Source organism: Mustela erminea, chromosome 12 (genome assembly GCF_009829155.1).
Source record: "Mustela erminea isolate mMusErm1 chromosome 12, mMusErm1.Pri, whole genome shotgun sequence".
Classification (NCBI taxonomy): Eukaryota; Metazoa; Chordata; class Mammalia; order Carnivora; family Mustelidae; genus Mustela; species Mustela erminea.
Genome location: NC_045625.1, coordinates 4,760,455 through 4,784,958, shown reverse-complemented (window position 1 = coordinate 4,784,958; position 24,504 = coordinate 4,760,455). Strand labels below are relative to the sequence as shown.

General features: G+C 53.8%; 1 protein-coding gene across 9 annotated transcripts in view; it reads left to right on the top strand.

The window, feature by feature from the left end:
* PRRC2B (proline rich coiled-coil 2B) overlaps positions 1–24,504 on the top strand; it is a 91,788-nt gene that overhangs the window by 17,226 nt on the left and 50,058 nt on the right. For 7 of the 9 annotated variants that reach the window (XM_032307906.1, XM_032307907.1, XM_032307905.1 and 4 more), the window contains exons 2-6: positions 13,060–13,225; positions 14,061–14,238; positions 17,468–17,570; positions 20,055–20,127; positions 23,847–23,990. In XM_032307906.1, the coding sequence (XP_032163797.1) occupies positions 13,111–13,225; positions 14,061–14,238; positions 17,468–17,570; positions 20,055–20,127; positions 23,847–23,990 (613 nt within the window). In that variant the 5' untranslated portion in view covers positions 13,060–13,110. Of the gene's footprint in view, positions 1–13,055; positions 13,226–14,060; positions 14,239–17,467; positions 17,571–20,054; positions 20,128–23,846; positions 23,991–24,504 lie in introns of those variants that run through there. The other 2 variants (XM_032307903.1, XM_032307909.1) reach the window with 2 other exon arrangements.

Here is a 24,504-nt window from a genome sequence, read left to right as displayed (position 1 = left end):
ATGCGGGACTCGATCCCAGGACCCTGAGATCATGACCTGAGCCGAAGGCAGCGGCTTAAACCACTGATCCACCCAGACGCCCCTAACCGTGGCTATCTTAAGCGGCCTTAAACAATGAGGACGTGATTGCCTTAGGTATGTGGAAGTCCACAGGGGGCAGGTTTCCAGTTGGTTGGTCCAGTCTGCCATGTTGTCATTAAGGACGAGGTATCTTAGTTGTTTGGGTGGGTCACCGAGGAGCCTTGTTGAGCAGAGGGGCCGTAGAGGGAGCTGGTTTCTCTTAGAGCGAGCCTGGTGTGGCCCGGCCCCCCCCCAGCCCTGGGTGTGGGGCAGCCCTCGCTGTTGCTGGGGAGGGAGGAGATCACTTCCTCCAGGAAGGAGAAAGGAACAATGAGCTGCTGTGACATTTGTCTCTGTGTTGGATCGCTCTCTCGCTTGTCAGAGTATATTCCTCTGCAACTTTCTGAGGTGTACGTTTTGAGCCCTTGTGTGAGTCTGAAAGTGTCGTTTCCTTTTTTTTTATTTTTATTTTTTTTAAAGATTTTATTTATTTACTTGAGAGAGAGACAGTGAGAGAGAGCATGAGCGAGGAGACGGTCAGAGGGAGAAGCAGACTCCCCATGGAGCTGGGAGCCTGATGCGGGACTCGATCCCGGGACTCCGGGATCATGACCTGAGCCGAAGGCAGTCGTCCAACCAACTGAGCCACCCAGGCGCCCCTGAAAGTGTCGTTTTCTATCCCCACACTTGACTTGGTCAGCTGAGCATTAGATGCTAGGTGGAAAATCATTTTCCAGGGAGGGGAATGATGTCGGTGAGAAGTACAGAAGTGCCTCGTCGTTGCTCTTAAGACTTATTTGTCATTTTGGTTGTTCCTCCCGGGATTTTTTTTTCCTTGTGGGTGGGTGGGGCACTTTCATAAACTTTGGGGTTCTTCTCTTAATCCCCGATGTACTTTGATCTTTTGGTATCTGTTATTCTGAGCATTACATGGGTACTTGCAATCTTGGGTACTCAACCTGGGGGTTTTTCATGTTTTTTCTTTCTTTTTTTTTTTTAAGATTTTATTTATTTTTTTGACAGAGATCACAAGTAGGCAGAGAGGCAGGCGGGGTGTGGGGGGGAAGCAGGCTTCCTGCTGAGCAGAGAGCCTGATGCGGGGCTGGATCCCAGGACCCTGAGCCAAAGGCAGAGGCTTTAACCCACTGAGCCACCCAGGAGCCCCTCATGTTTTTTTCATTTGATGAATTCTTGCCTTTTTCTCCAGGAAATCCTGTTTCTACACTCCTAGTTAAGTTTGGACCCCTGGGTTCATCCTTTAATTTTGGGGTGGGAGAGGAAGACCAGCATTCATCTTGTTGCTACTTTTTCTGAGATTTCCTTAATTATATCTTTCATTTCTTCTGTTGAAATTAAAATTTTAAAAAATGTAGAATAGGGGGCGCCTGGATGGGTCAGTGGGTTAACCCTCTGCCTTTGGCTCAGGCCATGATCTCAGGGTCCTGGGATCAGGCTCTCTGCTCAGTGGGGAGCCTGCTACCCTCCCCCGTCTGCCTCTCTGCCTACTTGTGATCTCTGTCAAATAAATAAGTAAAATCTTTTTTAAAAATGTAGAATAGTTTGGATTTACAGAAAAGTTTTAGTTTCTGTATGCCATACTGCCAATTTCTCCATGTTACAAAGTTCCGATGTTAGTATGATACTTTGTCCCAACTAGTTAACCAACACTGATACGTTGTTGTTCACTGAAGTCTGTACCTTATTCAGGTTTTGTTAGTTTTTTACCTTACGTTCTTTTTTCTGTTCCAAGAGCACACATTTAGTTGTCTTTACTCCTTGGCTTCCTCCAGACTGATACTTACTGGATTTTCCTTGTTTCTGATGACCTGGACAGTTTTGAGGAGTACTGGCCCCGTGTTTTCTAGCATGTCTCTCCATTGAGATTTGTCTGATGATTAACGTAAGGTGGTGGGTTTGGGCTTATCATATGTGTAATACGTCTTAGGACTTTTTCTGATTGTCCCTTACGAAAAAAAACTCTGTTTCTGTTGCATGAGTGTAGTATCTTTTCTTAGTTTTCTGAGGATACTCATTTTATATTACTTCCTTTTTTTTTTTTTTTTTTTAATCTTTGGTTCCTGGCATTGTCTGTTTCTTCCAGGTACTTTTGTTTGTTGTGTATTGGTTTGTGCTGTTTCACTGGGCCTTTTGGATGTCTGTGGTCTCAGGCACACACAGCTGACTGAGGCCTGAGTGGCTGGGTCAGTGGGGGCTCTTCCCTGTAGGGTGAGTTGGTGGGAGGGCCCCAGGTTTTTGTATCTGTTGGGTTTCAAGAGACCACTCCTTGCTCTTTGCCAGGGGCGTGAAGAGAGGGACTGAACATGTTTACAATAAGTTCGTCCGCTACCCTGCAGTGAGGCTGACGGCAGAGGGGACCCAGGTGCCCAGGGTTTGCCACTCAGGTTTTCTCCAAGCTTATTCTTTTGTTTGGTGGTGGTGGTATTGTTTTAAGTTCTTTTCCTCGTCCACACCTCCTTGGATCCTGGCTTTTCAAGTCCAGACTTAACCTTACTTAATTTACCCATGGGGGAGGGGCTCTTTCATGAAGCCTGCCCCCCTTTAAGTCTCCTCCTCGTCCTTGGAGGTACCCGCCACCTCTCAGGGCCTCCCGAGCTCTCTCCAGAGCCTGGCAGTCCTGTTTGTAGGATCTTTGGGTCTGCAAGATCTGTTTTCTCATGTCTCTTCCTTGTCAGCCAAAATTGACCCTGACCTTTGGGTGCCCTTTGTTGTTTATTTTCATTTTAGGGGATTTTCAGAAGGGTGAGCTATAAATGCCTGTAGTCTTTCTTAAAGTTTCTAACTAGAACCTCCCTGCGTTCCAGATAGCGTTTCTTGAATCAAATGGAATTGAATGAAGGGTGTGTGTGCAGGTAGACACCCGGTCATGTTTACCTGCATCTGTTTCAGTAGTGGCGCGTGTGTTTGTCGCTTGCGGGGCTCTGCTGCTGCCGTGCGGGGGCAGGGGGGCAGTCTGCAGTGGTTGTCTTTTTGTGTCAAACGTTGAGTGCTGCGTCTGTTTCTGTGGCTGCAGAGCGGTGCAAGGCCCAGAAGACAGGGCAGGTTGGGATGCCTGCTCGTGTGTCGCCACCTCCTTGCACATACGGGCCGTGAACTCTGCTTCCCCTCCAGGACTCTTTTTTTTTTTTATTATTTATTTGACAGACAGAAATCACAAGTAGATGGAGAGGCAGGCAGAGAGAGAGAGAGAGAGAGAAGCAGGCTCCCTGCTGAGCAGAGAGCCCGATGTGGGACTCGATCCCAGGACCCCGAGATCATGACCTGAGCCGAAGGCAGCGGCTTAACCCACTGAGCCACCCAGGCGCCCCTCCCCTCCAGGACTCTTGAGACGGTTTGGAGCCCAAAGCCTCTGGGGCTGCAGAGGGAGGCTGGGCGCTAGGAGGAGGGTGGCAGGGGAGTCCCCCCATGCCGCGAGTACTCCGCCAGGCTGTGTTTGTATCACACCTTGTGACCAGCATTTGTCATCCTCCAGCAGCTGCTCAAGCAGACTTTCTGTCCCATGTGTGGAGACGCGCAGGCGGAGGTGGCTGAGGTGGCCCCTGGCCTCAGGTAGTTCCTTCTGTGTGTGTAGAGAGAGCCACTGTCTGCGAGAGCCCCTCCGTAATCTTTGGGGCAGCCTTGAGTGTGTGCGGCCCGCAGTGGCCACTCTTGGCAGGTGCTAGACCCAGCGTCTGTCCCTCCTCCCTCTGGTGTGTTTATAGCAGTGGATCTGCTATGGCGGGGGTGGGGGTGGCGGGGGATGCTTTCCACGGGGCTCAGACCAACCCTTCTTGCTGCCTGGCCTCCCTCTGCCAGCCCAGCTTCCAGCCTCTACAGTGACGTCATTCCTGCGGGAAGGCTTTGGGTATACACACAGTGACTGCCGGGACTCTTGTGCCCTGCTTGGCCTGTCAGCAGTCCTCTAGAAGCTTTCCTTAAAATCATTTTTATTATTTTCTTAAACCAGTAGCGAATTGGTTAAGAATTTAGTTAGCAGTGATTGATGACTCTCGTTGCCGAGCTCTTTTGAACTAGGAAAGAAGGACAGGGGTGAGCAGGGGCGCAGGAGGCAGGCGGCCCCGTGTGCTGACGCGTGTGCTGGTGCAGGGAAACCCGCCAGTGTACCCGGAGCTGGTTCACCGTCGTAATTGCTGTATGTTTTAAAGCTTCTATCGAGCATGTATTCCTTTTGTTCCTGAAGAACATGATGGATAAACAAATGAATGGGGCGAAGACTCCCCCCTGCTTGGAGCAGTGTTGTCACACCGGTGTGTGATGGCACCGGATCCTCAGGCCGCTGCCCTGAACTGGGAGACCTTGAAGCTGGGGCAGTTTTGCCTCCTTTAAGATGTAGACTCGGTGGCGTCTTTATCTCAGGAGGATTTCCTCAGTGTGAAAGTGTGTCTCTGCCTCTTGGGAATTTATTACAGGGCCCACCACCAGATCCTAGATAATTCTCGGGTTTCTCATGGTGGTTTTGGAGGCCTGCATTCTGCATCGGGGCCCTTCAGCTGTGATGCACCTGAGTGGGGACAGGTTCCTTGGTCACAGGAGCGGGTGGAAGCACAGGTGGGAACCAGAGGTGGGGAGGATGAAGGCTTCACCACTTGCACAGTCATCGGAGGGAGGAGTGTGTGTGAGGCTGACGGAGGGGCTGGGCAGCCAAGACATGAGGTGTGTGGATTCAGGATGACAGCTGCCCTTGGCCGAGAACCTTCTAAGAGCAAACAAGCACCGGGTCACACGTGTCTTGTTCCTTCTCTCATTTATTTCTGATGTCAGACCTGGGAGGTGGGTAACACTATGTTCATCCCTATTTAATCCATGAGGAAACAGCCCGGAAGGCATAGCCAGTGTGGGGCGGAGGCGAGATGCAAACCCCGAGTTTTGGAAAGATGAGACTGGGGGCCGTTTGGGGCCAGTGTGTTGGGCTGGAGGTTTGGTCTTGTCCATGGCACGGTGAGATCCGGATAAGGGTGTGATGGCAGGGGCTTCTGATCTGGTTGGGCCCTGGTTGGGGTGGGGGGTGCAAGGGCCAGTCCGGAAGAGCTGTGTGTGGTCCAGGGAGTCAAGGGTGGGACTTACAGACCCAAGAGTGCAGAAGACTGGGCTGGGGAAGTGCTTTGGTCTCTGCAGCACATGCCTTATTTCTTATTTTTAATTTCTGTTGCTTCCTGAACATGGGGGCGGGGGTGTCTTTTCTGGTGGTAGCTAACAGACATGGGAACCAGAAGCCCCTTTTCATCCCAAAGTTGTTCCCTCACCTTTATTTTCAAGCAGCTTGCTCTTAGAGAGGTTTGTGCTCTGTGTCAGCAGACACCCCTCACGGCTCTGCAGAAACCTAGAGGCTGCGTGTCTGCTGGCGAAAGGACTGGATTGTGCCACAAAGAGCCCAGCTTTTCAGACAGGCTGCTCCTCCCAGCTGGGCTGGGCAGGGGAGCTCACAGCCAGAGGACACAGAAGTATGGGTCCCTGCTTTTCTGACTGCTGCCCTGTAAGGAGCCTCTGAAAGGGGGAGGTGTGCAGGATGTTTGGCCTGTGCTGTTGGTGGGGGAGGTGTGGGAGTTCCCCTGCCACACCCAGCCAGGATTCCCCTCCGCCCACCGTCCACTCCGTCCCCAGCTCCTGCTCTGTCCTGATGCGTACGTGAAGCTCTTTCACTTGAACTTGCCTTCCTGTAACACGTTATTTTCCTTTACGGGTCAGAAAACTGCAGCCCCGCATCCACCTGCCTCCTGTTTTTGTAAATAAAGTTTTGTTGGAACACAGCTCGGCCTTTGGTTTGTGTTGCCTGATGGCTCCTGTGCTGCAGTGGCCGGCTGGGTCCGTTGAGTAGTTGACGTGGGGTAAAGCCAGATGCGCTGTCCTTTCACGGGAAACACTCGTGTTCTGGGGATGGGGTCTCTGCTGACGACACGTCCTGGGCACACACGTAATGGCCAGTGCGGGTCTGAGGATTTGAAGTAGGGGGTGCGGTGCCTCCCTTAAGTTAAGGTTCTCCCTTGCCAGACGATGGCATGTTGGCGAGGGGTGGGCTTACTTACTAAGGTCGGACCTGGATTTTGTGGCGACTCTCACGTGTGGCTGAGCTGTAACGCGGATGCTGAGCAACGAGCACGTCCTTTCTGGCCCCTCTGGGGGTTTTCTCAGGTGTCTGTCCAGTCTGCCTTCAGTTTTCCGTTCCTGTTGGGTCATGTTTTTTGATATGTTTTGTGTCTTTGGGATCTTTCCGTTCCTTCTGTGCGGAGACACAGGCGAAGGCTGCCTTCGCCTCTCCCCCACCCTCAGGTCGGGGGCTCCTGCTCGGGCCTCACTGCGGTGGCGCGCATGCTGGCCTCACAGTTCCAGCGGGTCCCGGGTCTTCACCCTGTGACTGCGCGCGGGGAGAGCAGGGCCGGAGCTGGAGCACACAGTAGGTCCTTCTTCAGTGTTGGTGACGTCTCCAGGTCCTGAGGGTTGAAGTCTGGTAGTTTTGTGACCTTGGACAATGTACTTCTCTGTCTGGACTGCATCTTAGTGTCTTCTGTAAAGCAGGCTGGCAGCCGTAGTATCTTCCAGAATGAGGGCACGTGGGTGCCCAGCAGGAGCCCATGTGTGGCTGCAGTGCTTCCCTGGGGCGTGAGTGAGAGGCCGCGGGCTCACCTGGCCAGGTGGGCGGCTGGAGCAGGCGGATACCTAGGCGGAGGGAGATTAATCCTGTCCCGGGGTGAGTCCGAGTGCGGGAGGCTTTCCCTCTGGCAGGCAGCTGGCACGCCGACTCGGTGACCCGTGTGACAGGTGGGGCTCTGTCTGCAGAGGCGGGCTGATATTAGGTTGCTTCTGTGGGCAGATCTTACGGGTGGTTCTTGTGCCAGGGGATCCTGGGCCTCTCAGAGCACTTCTTTAGATGACTTGCCAGAATATGCAGACCTGAATTTGCTTTTAAATGTTCTTTTCTTCAGGGCGCCTGGGTGGCCCTGTGGCATCTGCCATTGCGTCCCAGGGTCGGTCCTGGGATCAAGCCTTGCATTTGGCTCCCTGCTCAGCGGGAAGCCTGCTTCTCCTGCTCTCCCTGCGTGTGTTCTCACTCTTACTGTCTCTCTCTGTCAAATAAATAAAATCTTTTTTTTTTTTTTTTTTTTTTTAGATTTTATTTATCCATTTGACAGGCAGAGATCACAAGCAGGCAGAGAGGCAGGCAGAGAGAGAGGAGGAAGCAGGCTCCCCGAGAAGCAGAGAGCCTGATGCAGGGCTCGATCTCAGGACCCTGGGATCACGACCCGAGCCGAAGGCAGAGGCCCCAACCCACTGAGCCTCCCAGGTGCCCCAAATAAATAAATTCTTTTAAAAAAAATGTCCTTTTCCTTGTAACACAAAGCTATCTTCCTGTGGATTTTGGACCTTTTTTCCCTTCTGCCTAATGGTGATATTTTCGTGCAGGGCATCCCTTCTCAAAATGCTTCCCTGGCGTGCCTCAGAGTGGCTGCCGTGGGAAAGAGCGGGGTTACCACGGAGCGGGTGGGGGGGCAGGCAGGACCCCTCCTGGCACGGCACCCTGGGCTCCTATCTGTTATATATGGAATACTGAGGATCCAAATTAGATTTCATTTTGGGGGGAAAAATGAATTCTGTTACCTACCAAAGGGAGAGAGAGCCGTGGCGACGAGCCAGGCTCTGTCCGCGCCGGTCTGCAGGGACCTGGTGTGCCTCAGCCAGTTCTTGTCCGCGGGTTGGGGTGTGAGTCAGGCTTGTGTGAACACGCCTCGGACCCGCTGAGAAACACGTTCTCTCGTCTTGTCCGGCTTCGAGATTCACATCCAGATATTTGCCTGCACTTTTCTGCCATCTGGTGAGACCAGTCAGGCTGTGTTGTCTGTGTGTCTCTCGATGGGTAGAAACTCAGCAGATGCCTGTGAGCTGTTCACACTCCTACGGACAGGTGGTGCTCCTGGCCTGGTGTTTGTGACCACCACGGGGCGAGCAGAGCGGCCCCGCTGTCCTGGAGAGGCCTGCGGGCAGGGATACCCAGATGATTGATTCTGTGCCCAGGGAAATCTGGCTTAATGAAAGAAACACTGTATGCTTCAAGGCCAGTGTCTGTAACCTTATTTTGTAAAGGATCAGGCAGTAAATAGTTTATGCTTTGTGGGCCCTCCAGGGCTCTGCTACATGTCCTTCTTGGGCTGACAATAACTTGGGGACTCCTGTTCTAAAGGAAAATGGCCTGGAAGAACCTCCCTCTGTGCAGTCTTCCTTAAAAACTGTGCGGCCCCTCCCCCACAGATGCTGTTTCCATAGCGATGGGGGCTCTATCGCCTTGCCTGTTAGCCTCACAGCTTTAGGTAGGACTAGAGGACCCGGTACGGGATGTGTGATAAGAGATGACTACTTTGGCAGTAAATCATTTGTACATTCTCTGGCAGTGGGGCTGTTAACGCTGATGTGTTTGATCTTTAGAACAAACACATCTGGGACTTGGGAAATCTTGTCTTGGCCCCTCAATTCTGTAGACGGGGAAACTGAGAGCCAGGGAGGCCCACCATGTGTCAACAGGTGCAAAACTTGGTTAAAAAGTGGGAGGAGGAGGCGCTGCAAAAAATTGCATGTATGGGTTTAATGCAGGCCATTTGTCCAGCGTGTGCCGGTGCTCTGGCTTCCCCAAGGTGCACTGGTTGCCAGGGGAGGGGGAAGCATTTCCCCCGCACATAGTAGGTGCTCAGATAGTATTTGCTGAATGCTTCGTTTTCTCAGGAGGGTTTCAAGCAACAGTTGTAGACCAACTAACAATCCTAGATGCAATTCTAAGTTCCCAGGAGAATGGATCCTGTTTGCCCTGGGTTTTTCTTCATTTTTTTTTTCCAGGAGTGCCAGGACTGGGGGTGTGGTCAGGCTTCTGGTCTCCTAGTGCTTTCTGGGGGTGGGGGTGGGGACCGGTTCGTTCTCAGAAGGGTGTTGTCATCTGGAAGGCCCAGGAGAGCTGTCTTTGTCCACTGTAACCTCTGGCCACAGGACCGGGCGGTGCAGAATCAAGGAAAGGTCTGTTTGTATCCGTGAACTGGCAGAAGTTTGGAGCAACAGATTTTAAGAATACTTTCTAGCCCTATTTGTGGAAACAGGTCTGGTTAAGTCTCAGAATTAAAAGACATTTGATGTGTAGAAGTTAAGCACATAAGGATTTCGTGTGGAAATACAAGTCCAGAATGGCTGGTAAATAATTTTTCCTTCCCTGGCCTTAGTCAGTTTGGTTTTTAGTTTAGTAAAGAACTCTGTAGTTGGATGAATTTAAATTAACAGTGCTAAAGCTGTAGTTCTGCCAGGTATGGGGCCGGGAAGGAGACACCTCGGATTTTATTCAGAAATGTTTGTAGGGTCACTGGTCTGGTCAGAGCTGTGGTCAGGGACAGCAGAGAGGTAGCTGCCAGGTATCATTTTTCATCATTTTCTGGAACCGGTTTCTTATTAATTAGCTCTGTGACCATGGGTGGTCACGTCATTCTTCTGGCTATACGGGGCACAGCTGGGCCTTCTGCTGCATCCCACGCCCAGCTCAGTGCTGGGCACACAGTGGTGTCTAATAAAAGCCTCTTAAATGAATGAGTGTTTTTCTGTTGTTGTAACCAATTACCATAACTCTAGTGGTTTAAAACAATGCAGCTGTAGGGGCCTCCGGGTGGCTCAGTGGGTTAAGTGTCTGCCTTTGGCTCAGGCCCTGCTCTCAGGGTTCTGGGATCCAGCCCCAGGTCGGACTCCCTGCTCAATGAGGAGCCTGCTTCTCCCTCTCCTTCTCCTACCCGCCTCACCCACTCACACACACTCTCTCTCAAATAAAATCCTAAAAAAACAACAGTGCAAATGCATCCTCCTACAGTTTTGGAGGTCAGAAGTCTGAAGTGAGTCTTTCTGGACTACGTACAGTCAAGGTGTGGGTGGGGCTGATTCCTTCTGGAGACTCGGTTGGGTGGGGGGGGTAGAATTCTTACTTCGCTTTTCTCCAGCTCCTTTTCTCCAGCTCGGACAGGCTGCTGCAGCCCTTGCTGGGGCCCCTCCCATCCTCAAAGAGCTGTCCAGCCTCTGCCCTGAGGTGCCACCGCTTTCTGACTCTGGCCCTCCTGCACTCCCTTCTAGGGACCTTGTGATTGCTGTGGGCTTGCACACATAATCCAGGATCATCTCCCTATCTCGCTAGCCTTCTGTTAATCACATCTCCAGAATCCCTTTTGCTGTATAAGGTAAGGAAGTCACAGGTTCTGGGAATTCGCATGTGAGCTTCTGCCTGCCACAGAGTTTGTGAAAAGAGTACTAAGTAGAAAAGTCTGGAAGTGTCTAGACACAGTCCACAGGGTAATCTCATTTTGGGGGCCCTGCCCCCCTCCTGCTTGAGCTGTAGGGCCTCTCCCAGGCCACCCAGTTACTGCCCACCTGGAGGCCTCAGAAGGTGCTTGCTCAAGACTTACTTTTAGACCCAGGGCGGGCAAACTTTTTCTACTTGTGGCATTGCGGGCCACATAAGGTGTCACGGATTCTTTGTTTTTTAAAACAAATGTGGAAAGTGATTTTTTAAAAAAAGATTTTATTTATTTGACAGAGATCATAAGTAGGCAGAGAGGCAGGCAGAGAGAGGGAAGCAGGCTCACCGCTGAGCAGGACCCTGGGGTCATGACCTGAGCCGAAAGCAGAGGCTTTAACCCACTGAGCCACCCAGGCGCCCCTGAAAAGTGATTTTAAAAAATCATTCTTTTTTTTTTTTAAATTTTATTTATTTATTTGACAGAGAGAGATCACAGGTAGGTAGAGAGGCTGGCAGAGAGAGAGAGAGAGAGGGAAGCAGGCTCCCCGCTGAGCAGAGAGCCCTATGTGGGACTCGATCCCAGGACCCTGAGATCATGACCTGAGCCGAAGGCAGCGGCTTAACCCACTGAGCCACCCAGGTGCCCCTTAAAAAATCATTCTTAATTTGAGGGCTTTTACAAAACAGCTCGGATGCTGACCAGTGTTTGCCAGCCCCTGTTCTAGACTGTAAGCTCTGTGAGGCAGAGGCCCCATGTCCCCATCACCATGGTGACAATCTCAAGGGCTTCTGCTAACAGAGGGGAGGAAGAGGGGGGAGGGTGTGTGTCTGTGTGTGTTTCACGTTCCTATCCGAATGATCTTTTGATTTGACAGAAGTGCCTGAAAGATCTCATCCAATCCTAATGGAGAATTTCAGGTTGATTTACATTTGAGATCCTGTTAAATACCAGTTATTCTGAGGAAAATCAAATCCAGTTCCTGCCCTGAGGGCCTTACCGCCCAGCGTGGGGGGAAAAATGCTGTTGTTAGTTGTGACTGTTGGGCTGGGAGCAGAAACTCACTGGAGCCAGCTCCGGCGAGGGAGATTTAAAGATAAAGGGATGTGTTATGGAACCTCGGGGCACCAGAATCAGGATTTGGACACTTTGGGCGAGTTTCCGTGCCTGGTCATTCTTTACTCCTGGCCCAAGAGGCAGACACACTTGGGGAGGCTCCGACACGTAAGCTTGGGAGCTCTGAGCACTTTGGAGCGTTTGTGGTTTCTGCCTTCATTGAGGCTGACTCTCCTACAGATTTCATTCATTTTCAAGATTTATCAAATGAATGAAAGGCTGGATGTACCCAGTTTTGTGTAAGAACCAGCTTGGTTTGTCTTCAGCCTGGCGCCAGGTTCCATGAGCCTGGAGGTACGTGATGCCACTGTCTCCTGTTACATTTTTTTTTTTTTGGCCCCAGTTTGGAACTGATCTTTGCTCCCTGTGCTTTATATAAAAGTCTTGCATCATAATATATAGAATTTTATCGTCCTCCCTGGTTTGGCGGAGTGCTTTGCCAGCACACTGAAGGTGTTCCTTCTGGCCTGTCTGGTTTCAGAATAGGGTAAGACAGCAAACCATCCTGCGGCTGCTGCCACCAGGCGCCCTTCATCATCAGCGAGCTGTTCGCTCTTACCTCTGACATGCCTTAGCAGTACGTCTGAGTGACTGCTGTAGCTTCCTTCCGCATACATGAATTCCAGAGGGAAGTAGTGATCTCTCATACAAGTTTATTTTTCATGATCCAGTTTTAGAAACTATAGCCAAGAACCTCTTGGGTCTAGGATAGAAGACATGGAAGCTCTTGGTCCCCAGGTGAGTCGCCTACCACGGGGCGCTCACTCACCCTTGGCAGGCACACGCTCAGTACCTGAATGAATGAGTGAGTAACATGCTAATATTTAGAGCAGCCCTAGGAGAGCAGCCCATAGGAAATGAGAAAGTGCAGAGGGAAGGAGCTGCCTTCTTGGTCGTCTTGTCAAAGTTTTCCAAGTGGAGGGGGCAACGGAACCCGAACAGCTCCCCCTCCCCCGCGCAGTCTCTCCTGGGGGTGCGTCTGTGTCCGCACCTGCGTGCGCCGCAGGAGCCCTGCTTCTTCTGTTGCCTGAGCCCGTGCTTTTTCTCTGGATGCAGGTTCTTTGGTTTGAGAAATGCACACACCTGGCGGGTCCTGCGGACCACCCTGACTTGCATTGCTTCCCTTGCATTTGGTTTTGCTCATCCTTGAAATGAATGGCCTTCATAAGCATGTTGTGTACGTCCCATGCTCTGCCCGAGTTCTGGTGTTAACGTGGGTGTGCTGCAGTGATGAGTATTTCTTTTCCGTCTTGAAGAGCTGTCCTTGACTTGGCCCAAGGACTCAGTGTGAAAAGGTTTACATTTCAGTGTCGCTGGTGAGCGATAGACTCTGGCCAATTCAGACAGAATAGGACTTCTTAACGTTGGGAGTGGGGGAGGGACTTCCAACAAAATGTTCTTTAAGTATGAGCAGAATGGCCTGTGTGTGGTAAGGGCGATTCTCTAGAGACAGAATCCAAGGCTTTCTTCAGGTCTTCAAGGAGATCCGTGATTCCTGAAGAATTCAGTCTCCATTGCCTTGGGTGTTCTGGTGGATTAACGCTCTTTTTTTCCCTTTCTTTTCTTTCTTTCCTTTTTTTTTTTTTTTTTTTTTTTAAAAAAAAAAACATTTCAAAGGCAGATCGGGAGTGGTGCCGAGAAACATTTCCTTACTAGATGACATTTCATCGCAATGTCCGATCGTTTGGGGCAAATAACCAAGGGCAAGGATGGGAAAAGCAAGTATTCGACTCTCAGCCTGTTTGATAAGTATAAAGGGAAATCAGTAGACGCGGTCAGATCCTCAGGTAAGAACCGGGGCGAGGCCAGTTCTCTACGCTTTTCCTTACGTGAGAAACCCCGGTTAGGAATGGTGAAGACCCAGAGTCCCCCTGGTCACACTGCCTTCTGGGCATGGAGTGGTCACCTGGCAGATCTGGGGACGCAGAACCCCACTCTCCCCTCCCCCCGGCCCCTGCTCCTGTTTGTGTCTGATTTTGGTGCCAGTTCCTGAGGCAGAGAGGGCCGCTGCGGACAGGAAATCCTGACTCTGCCTCCATGGATTGTGTCCTCCTGTGTCTTACCTCCTGGAAGCTGAGGACAGGTTCCCCTCCGTGGGTAGACTGGAACTTCATTTGCATTAGTTACCCTGTTTTAGGCTTCGTGGTTCTGATATTCTGGAGCGTGGGGGGAAGGTCCTGTTGACACTGTCCACACCCTGGGAGGATTTGGGGACTGTTGAGGGCCCTGCTCAGGCCCTGCTCAGGCCCGGCCTGTGGCTAGGCAGAGGCTGACCCTTCTGTCCTGCTGCGAGGCGCCTCAGCTGCGCAAGGTGGTCACCGTGTGGGGCGGAGGCTTCTGGGCCCGGCTCCCTGCCCATGGTGTAAACTCCCTGTGCCTGCTCCTGCTCTAGTAAAATGGAAGCCTCGGCGCAGATGTCAGCCTCTCCCGTGGCTCTGAGGCCTCTGCCACGGCCTTGTGAAGCAGCTGAGCAGCTCCCTGACCGTTTCGTTTGCTTGCAGGCAGGCTGCCCCTTGCGTCTGTTCGGCTGTCTTTGTCATCATCGCTTAGAGCGTGAAAGACCAGTTGCCTCCCGGCCTCTTTCTTCTGAAACTCGCCTGTCTCCACCCTCTGTCCCCGCAGTTATTCCTAGACATGGCTTACAGAGTCTCGGGAAAGTGGCCACAGCCCGACGCATGCCACCACCTGCAAACCTGCCGAGCTTGAAGTCTGAAAACAGAGGAAACGACCCCAACATCGTGATAGTTCCCAAGGACGGGACGGGATGGGCAAACAAGCAGGATCAGCAAGACCCAAAGAGGTGAGAGCAGGGGGGCAGGTGGGGGGGGTGTCACCAGAGCTTCATGGAGCGCCGCGGCCCACTTTGCTTCTGCAGAGGGCAGTGGCTGAGCTAGAGAGCTGGGGAGATCGCAGAGGAAGCTTCTTTTACCCTGACTCCTGCTGCTTGGTTGTTTCTTGGTCTTTGCCTTCGTTTTCCTGGCTTCAGGAGCAGCAGCAGCAGGGCTTCTGTGGGCTGCCTCGTCCCCAGTGACCAGTGTCCCCCGTGCCTTATTAGGAAGGGCCTTATCAACCCAGAGGAGCTTATGCGGTGCCTCGGTGCCGGTTCCTGAGCCAGTGCGGGCCGCCACGGACAGGGCAGGTGCCCGAGGGTACTCCACTCCGGTGGTCGTCCCTTTGCGCCAGTTCTGGGGTGAGGAGGAGGCTGTCTTCCCAGCTTCGGGGATAGCAGCTCTCTGTAAAGACTGCTGCAGTTAGTTGCTCCAAACAGACCCAGTTAGGAAGGAGAACAATCCAGAATCCTCCTTATTCAGGGTTGGTATGCAGCCTCCCTGTGGGCTCACACCACTGCCAGCACGGCGCTTACGGGAGCCGTCGGCGGCCCGGGTGTGGCACCGAAATCATTAGAGCGACAGCAACTGTAGGGGCTGCTGTTGGGCAAGAGAGGGGGTGCGGGGTGGGGGGTTCCGGCTTGGCCTCGGGCACGTGACCTGGGCCCTTCTCTCCCACTTTCCACTCTGGGTCTCTGCTGCTGGGCGCCAGCGAGCCAGAACAGTGTGCAGGAGAGGGGATTTGGGATTTGTACCGGGAGGGGACCAGAGAGGGACAGGACGTTGCTAAGGCTGGCCCGCAGGACCTGCTGCTAGGGTTTGCCTGCCGGGGAGTGAGAACCGCACAGTCTGGTCTCCTGTGTCTTCCTGCCCGCGATCTCTTGTGCTCTGGCTGCCAGTGCTCAGGATCCAGAGAGTAAAAGTGACCTAGAGTGCAGCCTGCCAACCCGTGTCCTTTTCTCTCACTGGAAATGGCTATGATGGCTTTTTTTTTTTTTTTTTTTTTTTTTGGAGAGAGGGAGCGAGTGTGTGAGCGCAGGGGTGGGAGGAGGAGGAGGAGAGGCAGAGGCAGAGAGAGACTCTTAAGCAGGCTCCAGGCTTCGTGTGGAATTGGAGGCGGGGCTCAATCTCACGACCCTGAGATCATGACCTGAGCTGAAACCAAGAGTCGGGTGCTTAACCAGCTGAGCCCTGCAGACGTCCTGGCCATGGCGGCTTCTGTAAAACTTCCTGTACTTACTTCAGACAAGATGTAGAGAGTAAGCACACAGTTCAGTCGGGTGAGCATGAAGGAACAGTAAAAGTGGGGTCTGAAAAGCTGTTTTTACCTTTTTCCAGTTGTTTATTTAGGGGTCATACAGGTTGGTGGTGAGGCCCAACTTTGAGGATCAGCCAGGCCCTGGAGCCTGGATAGTGATCTGCTTCGTGTGCTCCGGTGTCCTAGGAGATACGGGGACACCCGGGTGGTTGTAGGACATGGAGGGGCTGATGCAGGTCGGGCAGCCGGCACGGAGAGTGCTGGCGGTGGTCCGCCGCTGCTGTCGTCTTGTTCAGACAGTTGACGCCACAGACTCTGTACTGACATGGATATGGTACATTTCAGCCCAAGAGTTGACATGCCTCCATCCCAGTTCCAGAGAGTGAGGACAGGGCCCCACTCCCTGCTTATGTGGCTCCTGCCGTCATTGGCACAGAAAGGGCCAGGGGACCTGAGTGAGGCCGATCTTGCAGAAGCACATCAGCTAGGGGGAAGGTAGAGACGAGGCAGTGGACCGCAGGCGCTGATCCTCTGCTCCCCTGGGCCATGTCCTCCCTCGGGATCACAGGAAGGGGACGGGCTGAGGGCCATCACCACTGGGACTCTGTGCTTAGGTTCGGAGAACACAAAAGCGACGCCCTGCAGAAGCTTCTGTTGTAGGTAGAAGGTGGCGTGAGAGGAGATTGGTGGCCTTAACCTCGTGGTGATGCTGTCCACGGGGCTCCTTGTGGTGATGCTGTCCACGGGGCTCCTTGTGGTGATGCTGTCCGCGGGGCTCCTTGTGGTGATGCTGTCCACGGGGCTCCTTGTGGTGATGCTGTCCACGGGGCTCCTTGTGGTGATGCTGTCCGCGGGGCTCCTTGTGGTGATGCTGTCCGCGGGGCTCCTTGTGGTGATGCTGTCCGCGGGGCTCCTTGTGGTGATGCTGTCCACGGGGCTCCTTGGTCATGTCGGCCCCCGCAGCGTATACATGTGTAGCATTTGGCCTCAGCCTACTGGTGAGCCTCCAGCATCGGGGGAGACTGGCTGAGCGGATGGCGGCCCTCCTCGGGTCCTATCAAGCAGAACAAGTGACCAGAAGGCTCTGGGTGCGCAGACGTCGTCCTCACAGCCCCTGGTTGCTTGTGGAGTGTGTATCGGCTGACACAGTCGTCTTTGCAGGGCACTTGGGCCATACTTTGTAAACTTCAAAATTCCTTTTGACCCAGCAGTTCCATGTCTAAGAACTTAGACTACTGAATGACACAGAAGTATGTGAAAGATTTGTATTAAGAAGTTCTCATTGAAGTTTTGCCAGTAATGGGGGGAAAATTGGGGGTGGGGCCTATCCAGTTGTACTGTATCTCTAAAACCAGGAGTCGAGCCGTGTGCCTTCCCAGAGCACATTAGATACGTTAAGTAAAAACAAGTTACGGATTGTATGTGTGGTGTCAACCCACTCATGTTAAAAAAATACTATGCTAATATATATAGCAGAATCTGCTCGGTGTGCACTCTGGAGGATGAGATCGTGACAGATTCTGTGTTAGATATACTTATACTTTTATTTTTACTCTGGGCACATATTTCTTTTATAAGCCAATGAGCAAAATCCCATCTCTCAAAGGCATCAGTCCCCTGCACTGCCGTGAGCGCTTGATCAGGAGTCTGGGTCTCGGAGCCCCTTCCCTGTGTGACTCAGTTTCCCTGTTGGCGGCTCCTCCAACCCTTGCTTATGGTGAGCTACCATAAGCTGCAGGGGCAGCTCTGCCTGGAGGCCGAGGACCGTCCTGCCCAGCAGACGGGTGTGGCTAGGCCTTGGAGGGGGCCTAGCTTCTCGTGGGCTCTGCAGTGGGAGAGTCTGCTGGGGAGAGCTGATGTGCTGCTGCCCAGGCTCTGTGAGGCTCGGAGGGGCCTGTGTGCACCCACATCTGTCTGACTGCCGTACCCCCCACCTTGTCCAGTTCCAGTGCGACGGGCTCTCCGCCGCCGGAGTCGCTGCCGCAGCCGGGTTTGCAGAGGCCTGTCTCCAGCTTACAGAAGCCGACACAGTCGAGCAGCCAGGAGGTAGGTGCTGCGTGACCTGCTCCTTCTGGAGGCGAGCCTGTCGGGGGGCCGTGGGAAAGGTGCACGGGACATTGTCACAGGTCCCCTGAGGTGACTTGAGTCTGCCGCTTTTGGAGAGAGGCCCCAGATCCAAAACAGAGTACAGACACCTAACTTGCCTTCTGGTGTCTTACCTTGAGGGGAGGTCACTGGGGTGAGCTCCAGGCCAGATCAGGGGCCCCTGGTCATGCTCCATGGGGACCGGTTAGGTCACAGGAAGGTTTGGGGGTCAGTTGAGAAACAAAATTAAGCAAGCTCCTTTACTGTCAGACCTCTCATCAATGTCTTTCGTGTGCTTGTGTGTGCTGTGACTCTACAAAGACAGTGAGTGGCACTCCCTGAACCCATCTGTCCTAGGAAACCTGTCTAACTTAACGTCTTTAGAGACAGGTGTCTCCAGGAACATACTTTGGGAGATACTGATATGTGGCCCTTCGCTTATTGATGCATTTAAAGTCTTCTGCTGGGGGCGCCTGCCTGGCTTAGTTGGTGGCACATGTGACTCTTGACCTTGGGGTTTGAAGTCACAAAGAGATTACTTAAAAAAGAAAATCTTAAAAATAAATAAATAAAGAGTGTTTTCCTAAACAGAAAACCAGGATTTAATCAGGCAAGGGTTCATCATGTACTCAGGCCATCGGAGTCTGTGGATCTCGTGGGTCAGTAGGCCGATACACTTGGCTGTTGGCTAGAAACCCAGATGAGACGCCTGCAGATCCTTTAGACCACAAGACGTGTAGACCTAACATTGCGCAGCTGTCTGGAAAACGACCTGCACTGCTGTATTTTCGTTTAGTACTGCTCCCTGGGCAACAGAAGGTCTGAGATGCCATCCCCAACCACTGGGGGGAGCGTATGGCCTCGCCAGAAAGGCACCCTCCCCCACTTGACACCGAGCTGCGCTTTCGATATTAAAGGAGAAGGTGAGAGAAGTCCACACTCCTGCGAAGGTCCCCTGTTCACTGGCCTGAATCCACGAGTGCCTGGCGCCCAGCCAGAGTCCAGAGTTGCGCTCGGCTCTGTCTCCTGGACTTGGAAGCGAAGAGACTAGGGCAGCCTTGGTTCGCCACCCTTGCTGTCCGCCAGACTCGCCTTGGGAGCTGCTAGAAGTGGATCTGTGCCTGTCCCCCGGGACTGCAGAGTCTTGGCTGGGCCTGGCATGGGCCTGGTATCTGCTGAGAAGAGCTGCTGACCATGGCGACCAGCGTGCTGGTCACTCTGCCCCGGGCTCCACTCTTCCCACGGGATGGCGGTGAGAAGGGAGTCCCAGTATTTCCAGCAGCTGAAGCCTCGCCCCGAGAGACATGACAGCACTTGTTAGAGGCATGCCAGGAGCTCAGACGGCAACATTAGTGCCACTTCTCAGATCTGGAGCCATTCTCTTCCCGCTCGGTGCCTTTGGTGGGCAAAGGCAGGGGCACCATGGTGCGGGCTCAGACACCACGTGGGAGGCTGTGGGATGCCGGACTGCCCCATCCCAGCAGCCCTGCCCTGTTTCGTCACTGGTACAAGCCTTCTGTGGTCTGTGCGCAGGGGCCTGTGGCCATCCCAGGGCACCCGGCCACTCCTGATACCTGAATGGATCGTGAGACCTAGTCAGCTCTGCATGGAGAGTGAGAGAGACTCTGGTGGTGCTGGGGGCAGTGCTGGGCGGAAGGGGTCGGTACTGAATGTGAGGTCTGACCCTGCAAGTGTTGAGATGTTCTGCTGCGGCAGCTTTGTTTTGTGCATTTTTACCTTCTGTTGGGGGTGAGGGAAGCTGCTAGGTTGAATGCTCTCTGGGAAAGGCAGGTGGGCTCCGTGGCTGGGGACTCAACTGGGCTTGGGACACAGGCTGAGCGGGGACAGGTCCCGGTCCTGCCCTCCTCACTGGGACTAGTGACTGGTTTCTGAGCCTCAGCTAGGAGAGGACTGGAACCTTCCCAGGGTGTGGGTGGGTTTGCTCAGTGAGGTGTGCCTCGCATAACACCTCACCTGCCGGGAGCTTTCAGCACGGCTGCGTGTGAGCCCCGCGAGTCCAGATCCGCAGAGAAAGGCCTCCCTTGAGTTGCTGTGCCTCGTAGGATGACAGTAATTACTGAAGGTGGCGTAGCGGCCCCTCTGGACAAAGATGAGGCTCCGGGCTCTTGCCGGCCATGGTACATGGGTTTTGAGACACGTGCTGGAATTGGGGTCTGGTTGTTAACCTCTGGAACCAGGCACAGTAGCGCTGTGTGGGCATGAGAGGTGACCTGACAGAATGTTTTGGAGTGCAGTCTGAAGGGGACATGGGCTTGAGTCCTGGCTCTGTGGCAGGACCAGGATGTGAGCTGGCCCTCCCCTCCGTCCTGCTCCTCACCTGTGCTGTGGGCCCGGCAGCTCCTGACCGTCGGGCGGCCGCACAGGTGGGAGCCGGGTGGAAAGCCAATGGCACTGGCTTCATTCTCATTTCCTTCCTCCTTTCAGAACACAAATTCAGTGCCAGGTGGACCAAAGTCATGGGCACAGCTGAATGGAAAGCCAGCAGGACACGAAGGTGGTAAGTGTGGGTGGTGGTGTTGGCCTGGGTGTGTGGGAGGGACGGGTACCTTTTCTGGACTGTTCCCTTGGGTCTTGGCAGCCCTTGGCCTTGGGCTTTGTGGGATCTTTGTGACTGAGCTTCTGGTCCGTGCAGCCTTTCCCTCTGCCCCAGGGGTGGGAGTGTAAGTCTGCGAAGCTTGTCAGCTCTGGTTTCCGGAGTGCTGTGAGTCAGGGCATCCTTCCTCAGGTGCGTGGGGAGGCTGGACACTGGCCTGCCGCGCTCTGACCTGGCAGAGCCACTGGTAGAACTGAGAGCTGCTCTGCTGCGCGGCCGACAGGTGTCTGCTTCCTCTTGCCCTGGCCTGTGGGGAGGTGGGGTGGTGTGGTGTGGTGGGGTGTGAGCTGTGGGCCTGGGCCCTGGGAATCGAGCAGCTTGCGTTTTGGATGGTGACATCAGACTTGCTACTGTTCACGGCCTGTCCGACCCGGGAAGCACTTGGGCCAGCAGAGCTGCAGCCGAAGCGGCCTCGCAGAGGGAGACGGGGAAGAGGAGGAGGAGGAGCTCAGCTCCCGGTGACTGCAGAGGGGACTTCCAGACTCCTCCCCACCACCGGTGACCAGAGCCCTCAGAGAATGCAGGCCCTGGCTCGTGGGTACTTTTGAGAGAAGCCAAAAATCCAGATTTTTCCGCATGAGCCCTCCTAACTTGTCCCTGTTAGCTTGAATATTTCTAGCACACTGCACCCATGCAGCTGCGCGATGCCTCCGCGCTGCAGGGAGGGGGCTGCTGGGGGGCGTGGGTGGCCATCAGTGCTCTTCCTTCCACGAGAGATGGGCTGCCCCGTGTATCTTCTGCCCCCAGTCCTGGCGGCACCTTGGGCCTCCAGCATGCCCGACAGCCAGGGCTCGGCCAGCTGCCTTCTGTAGCTCGTGTAGAAGCGCAGCTGACGCCCACCTGCCCCGCGCCCTTCCCTGCTTACTGGCGCACATATGCCCCTTCTGGGAGGGACTCGTCGGTGCTTGGAGGCTCTGTCCTCAGTCTCCGGTGCAGAGTGACACATCAGTCAGCAGCGTGCTGCGTGCTGTCAAGTCCCAGCTCCTCCAGAGGAGCTCGGGGCCCGAGAGCTCGGCCTGCGTGGGTCCCATCTGCGAAGGCATTTTAAGGATTCCAGTTTCTGGATGAGGTAGAGGGGGCTCATGAGTGGGGGACGGCAGGGGGAGGGCGGCAGCAAGTATCTCAGTCCCCTACAATTAGGTCTTTGAAGAGGCTTTATCAAGTGCACTCGCTAGATTGTCTTCACAGTAGTCTTTATATATAAGGCTTGAAATTTTAAAAAAGAGACTTATTTATTTGAGAGAGAGAGAGATGGTGAGAGAGGAGCACCAGCAGGGAGGAGAGGGAGAAACAGGCTCCCCTCAAGCAGGGAGCACAATGTGGGGCTCGATCCCGGGATCCTGGGATCATGACCAGAGCCGAAGGTAGAGGCTTCATGATGAGGTGCCCTGGGAGGCTAGAACTTTTTAAAAGTAGATCAGATGTGTTAATTTGTATATAAAAAGAACTACAGGGTGCCTTTGGCTCAGGCCATGATCCCGGGGTCCTGGGATGGAGCCCCCTAGGACCCCGGCATTGGATTCCCTGCTCAGCGGGGAGCCTGCTCTTCCCTCTCCCTCTGCCTGCTGCTCCTCTGCCTGTGCCCTCTCCTCTATCTATCTCTCTATCAAATAAATAAATAAAATCTTAAAGAAAAAGGAACTACAGAGGTTAAAAAATCCTAGTGAAGTTGGCACAAGCCGCGGAGGGCTGCGCGGCCGCCGTCCAGGCACTGATACCCCCGCCCTTCGACCTGGCCGTGCCGCTCTGTGGAGGTCCGCCTCGAGGGACGCTTCCTGTGTGCGAAATGACACACGGACAGGATGCTTCCTGCAGCACTGTAAGAGCAGAAGACTGGAGACAGTCACATGAAATGTCCACCAAGTTTTGGTGCTTTAATGAAATACTGCTTTCCACCAGGAAAAACCTTTTACACGGATCTGGCAGTGGTACATTCAGAAATGATGGGTAGTACAGAGTGGCACGTGCAGTACGTTACTACTCTTCATGCAAAGATTGGAGATGAGGGAAAGTACACTTCAGAAGCATGTGTGTGCAGTAGAGAAGAGTCTGGAAGGGAGCCTCAGGAGGGGAGGGAGTGGAACTGGAAGCGGCCTGTTTTCTGGGGGTGTTGGAAGGGGCGGTGGGAGTGTTGGGGGGGTCATCCGTTTGTGCCTTTCTCAGGCTGCTTTTGAACCTTGTGACTCTGTTTCCTATAAAAAATAAGACGTGGTTCAGAAAATAATTCCAAAACGTGACAAAATCATTTGTGAATGTTGCATCGCTCTTCTCGGTGGCGGCAGACCCTCCCGTGTAGAAGGTGCTGGTCAGGCCTTTTCCACCAGCACCGGCCCCCCGGGGCCTGCGGGGTGCAGGCTGAGGGCGGAGGCTCAAGGGCTCCCGCACCACCACCGGGGGTCCCGCCTGGGACCTTCGGAGAAGTCCCCAGTATCCCCACCTCGGGTTTGCACGCAGGGAGCGCGTAGCCCTGGGGTTGGCGGCGGACCCCTCGAGCACGGACACCTTACGGAACGCTGCTGCTCTCGTTGAGATTTTGTTTTTTGTTTTTTTATCTGTGAAGGTTAAGTTTAATTCATGCGTGGAGTGCGACCATTGGGACTGCTGGGGCAGGAAAAGTATGGGGTGTTTTTAAGATTCAGATCTGTATTTTTTAAAGTAAGACTTTCATATTTCATCCTTGCCAGTGGTTTTTTAACATGCCTGAGTGACTTTGTGAGTCGAGGTCCCCCTTCACAGAGCAGCAGAGCTCCTTCGTGACACTTGGAGATTGTCTCTCAGGTTAATCTTCGGTGAAGAATGTGTCGCCTTGTCACCCCAGCAGGTTTATGTGGCCCTTTTCACTGAGTGGGTTGTGATTGAGTTGTTGCCTCGCGCGTCCACGCCAATCCCATGTTTCCGGCCCAGGCAGCCATAGTGCATGGGTCTGTGGGTCCGCCAGTGCTGCTGGAAGAGTACTTGGGGGGAACTGGACTTGGTCGTCTAGGGAGCCAGGCACATCACAGTCGGACGTGGCGTGCCGTGACTGTTGTGTTATGTTTACAGGGTGCTGGGCATTTGGTCCAGATAAAAGCATCAGATCCCTCTGGACCCTGAAATGCACCATTTGTTATGAGGCATTCATCCGAAAGATGATTTCAGGTCCCGGTGCTCAGTGCGGGGAAGGGCTCCCAGAAAGTTAAAGAAGCGTTTCTTCTGAGGAGCCTGTAGTACTGGGGAGTGGATGGGAGAGCCAAGGAAGGATCAGACCCCAGAATCACAGGAGTGAAATGTTTATTGTTCACGAGAGTAGATCTGGGGTGGAGGCCGCCGGAGGGGGGCACAGGCACCTTCTGGTGGATTTACCTCTACAGGAGAGCCATTGACCTCCTTTGGCTGATTTCCCCGAAGACCGCCCTTTTCTAGGAGCGGGGAAGGGTCTGGGCTGGAGCGGCTGTGATCTCCTCTCCCTTGCGCCGGGTTAGCAGTAGCCCCTACAGGCCGTCTGCGTCCGGCTCTCCTTGTCCCTAGGGGAGTACACGGCGCCTGCGCAGGCTGCGTGGCTTCCGACCTTCGGAGCTGCTAAGGCCAACAGCGTTCTTGCCCCTGTCAGTACCCCTCACCAAGTCCTCTGCTTTCCTCGGCAGGTTCAAGGGGCTCAAGCCGACTGTTATCCTTCTCTCCCGAGGAGTTTCCGACGCTGAAAGCAGCTGGAGGGCAGGACAAGGCTGGCAAGGAAAGGGGCGTCTTCGATCTGTCGTATGGGCCAGGACCAAGCCTCCGCCCTCAGAGTAAGTGCACTGCGCTCCCTGTCTGGGCACGTGTGGGAACAGCGGACTGCCTGCCTCCTTCTGCCATTCTGCGGCTTAGAAGTGCTCCGGGCCCCAGGCTCTCTGCCCAGAAGGCATGCTTACTGACCCTGTAACCTGTTCCCTGCCTCCACGCGATTTACTCCCTAGGCTGGTCTGCAGGTCACTCCTCCTTTCTCCTCCTCCGGGTTGAGCCAGGCCTGTCTGCTCCACACGCCCCCCCGCCGCCCATCAGTAGACATTCGTGCTGCTCTGCTCAGGTGCTCATGGCAAAGACAGACCAAGGGCCCGTTCACTTTGTCCCGGATGTTCAGAAGGCTGTTTTCTTTTTCTTTTTTTAAAGATTTTTTTTTTCCTAAGATTTTATTTATTTGTCAGATTGAGAGAGAGAGGGAGAGCGAGCAAGCACGGGCAGACAGAGAGGCAGGCAGAGGCAGAGGGAGAAGCAGGCTCCCCGCTGAGCAAGGAGCCCTATGTGGGACTTGATCCCAGGACA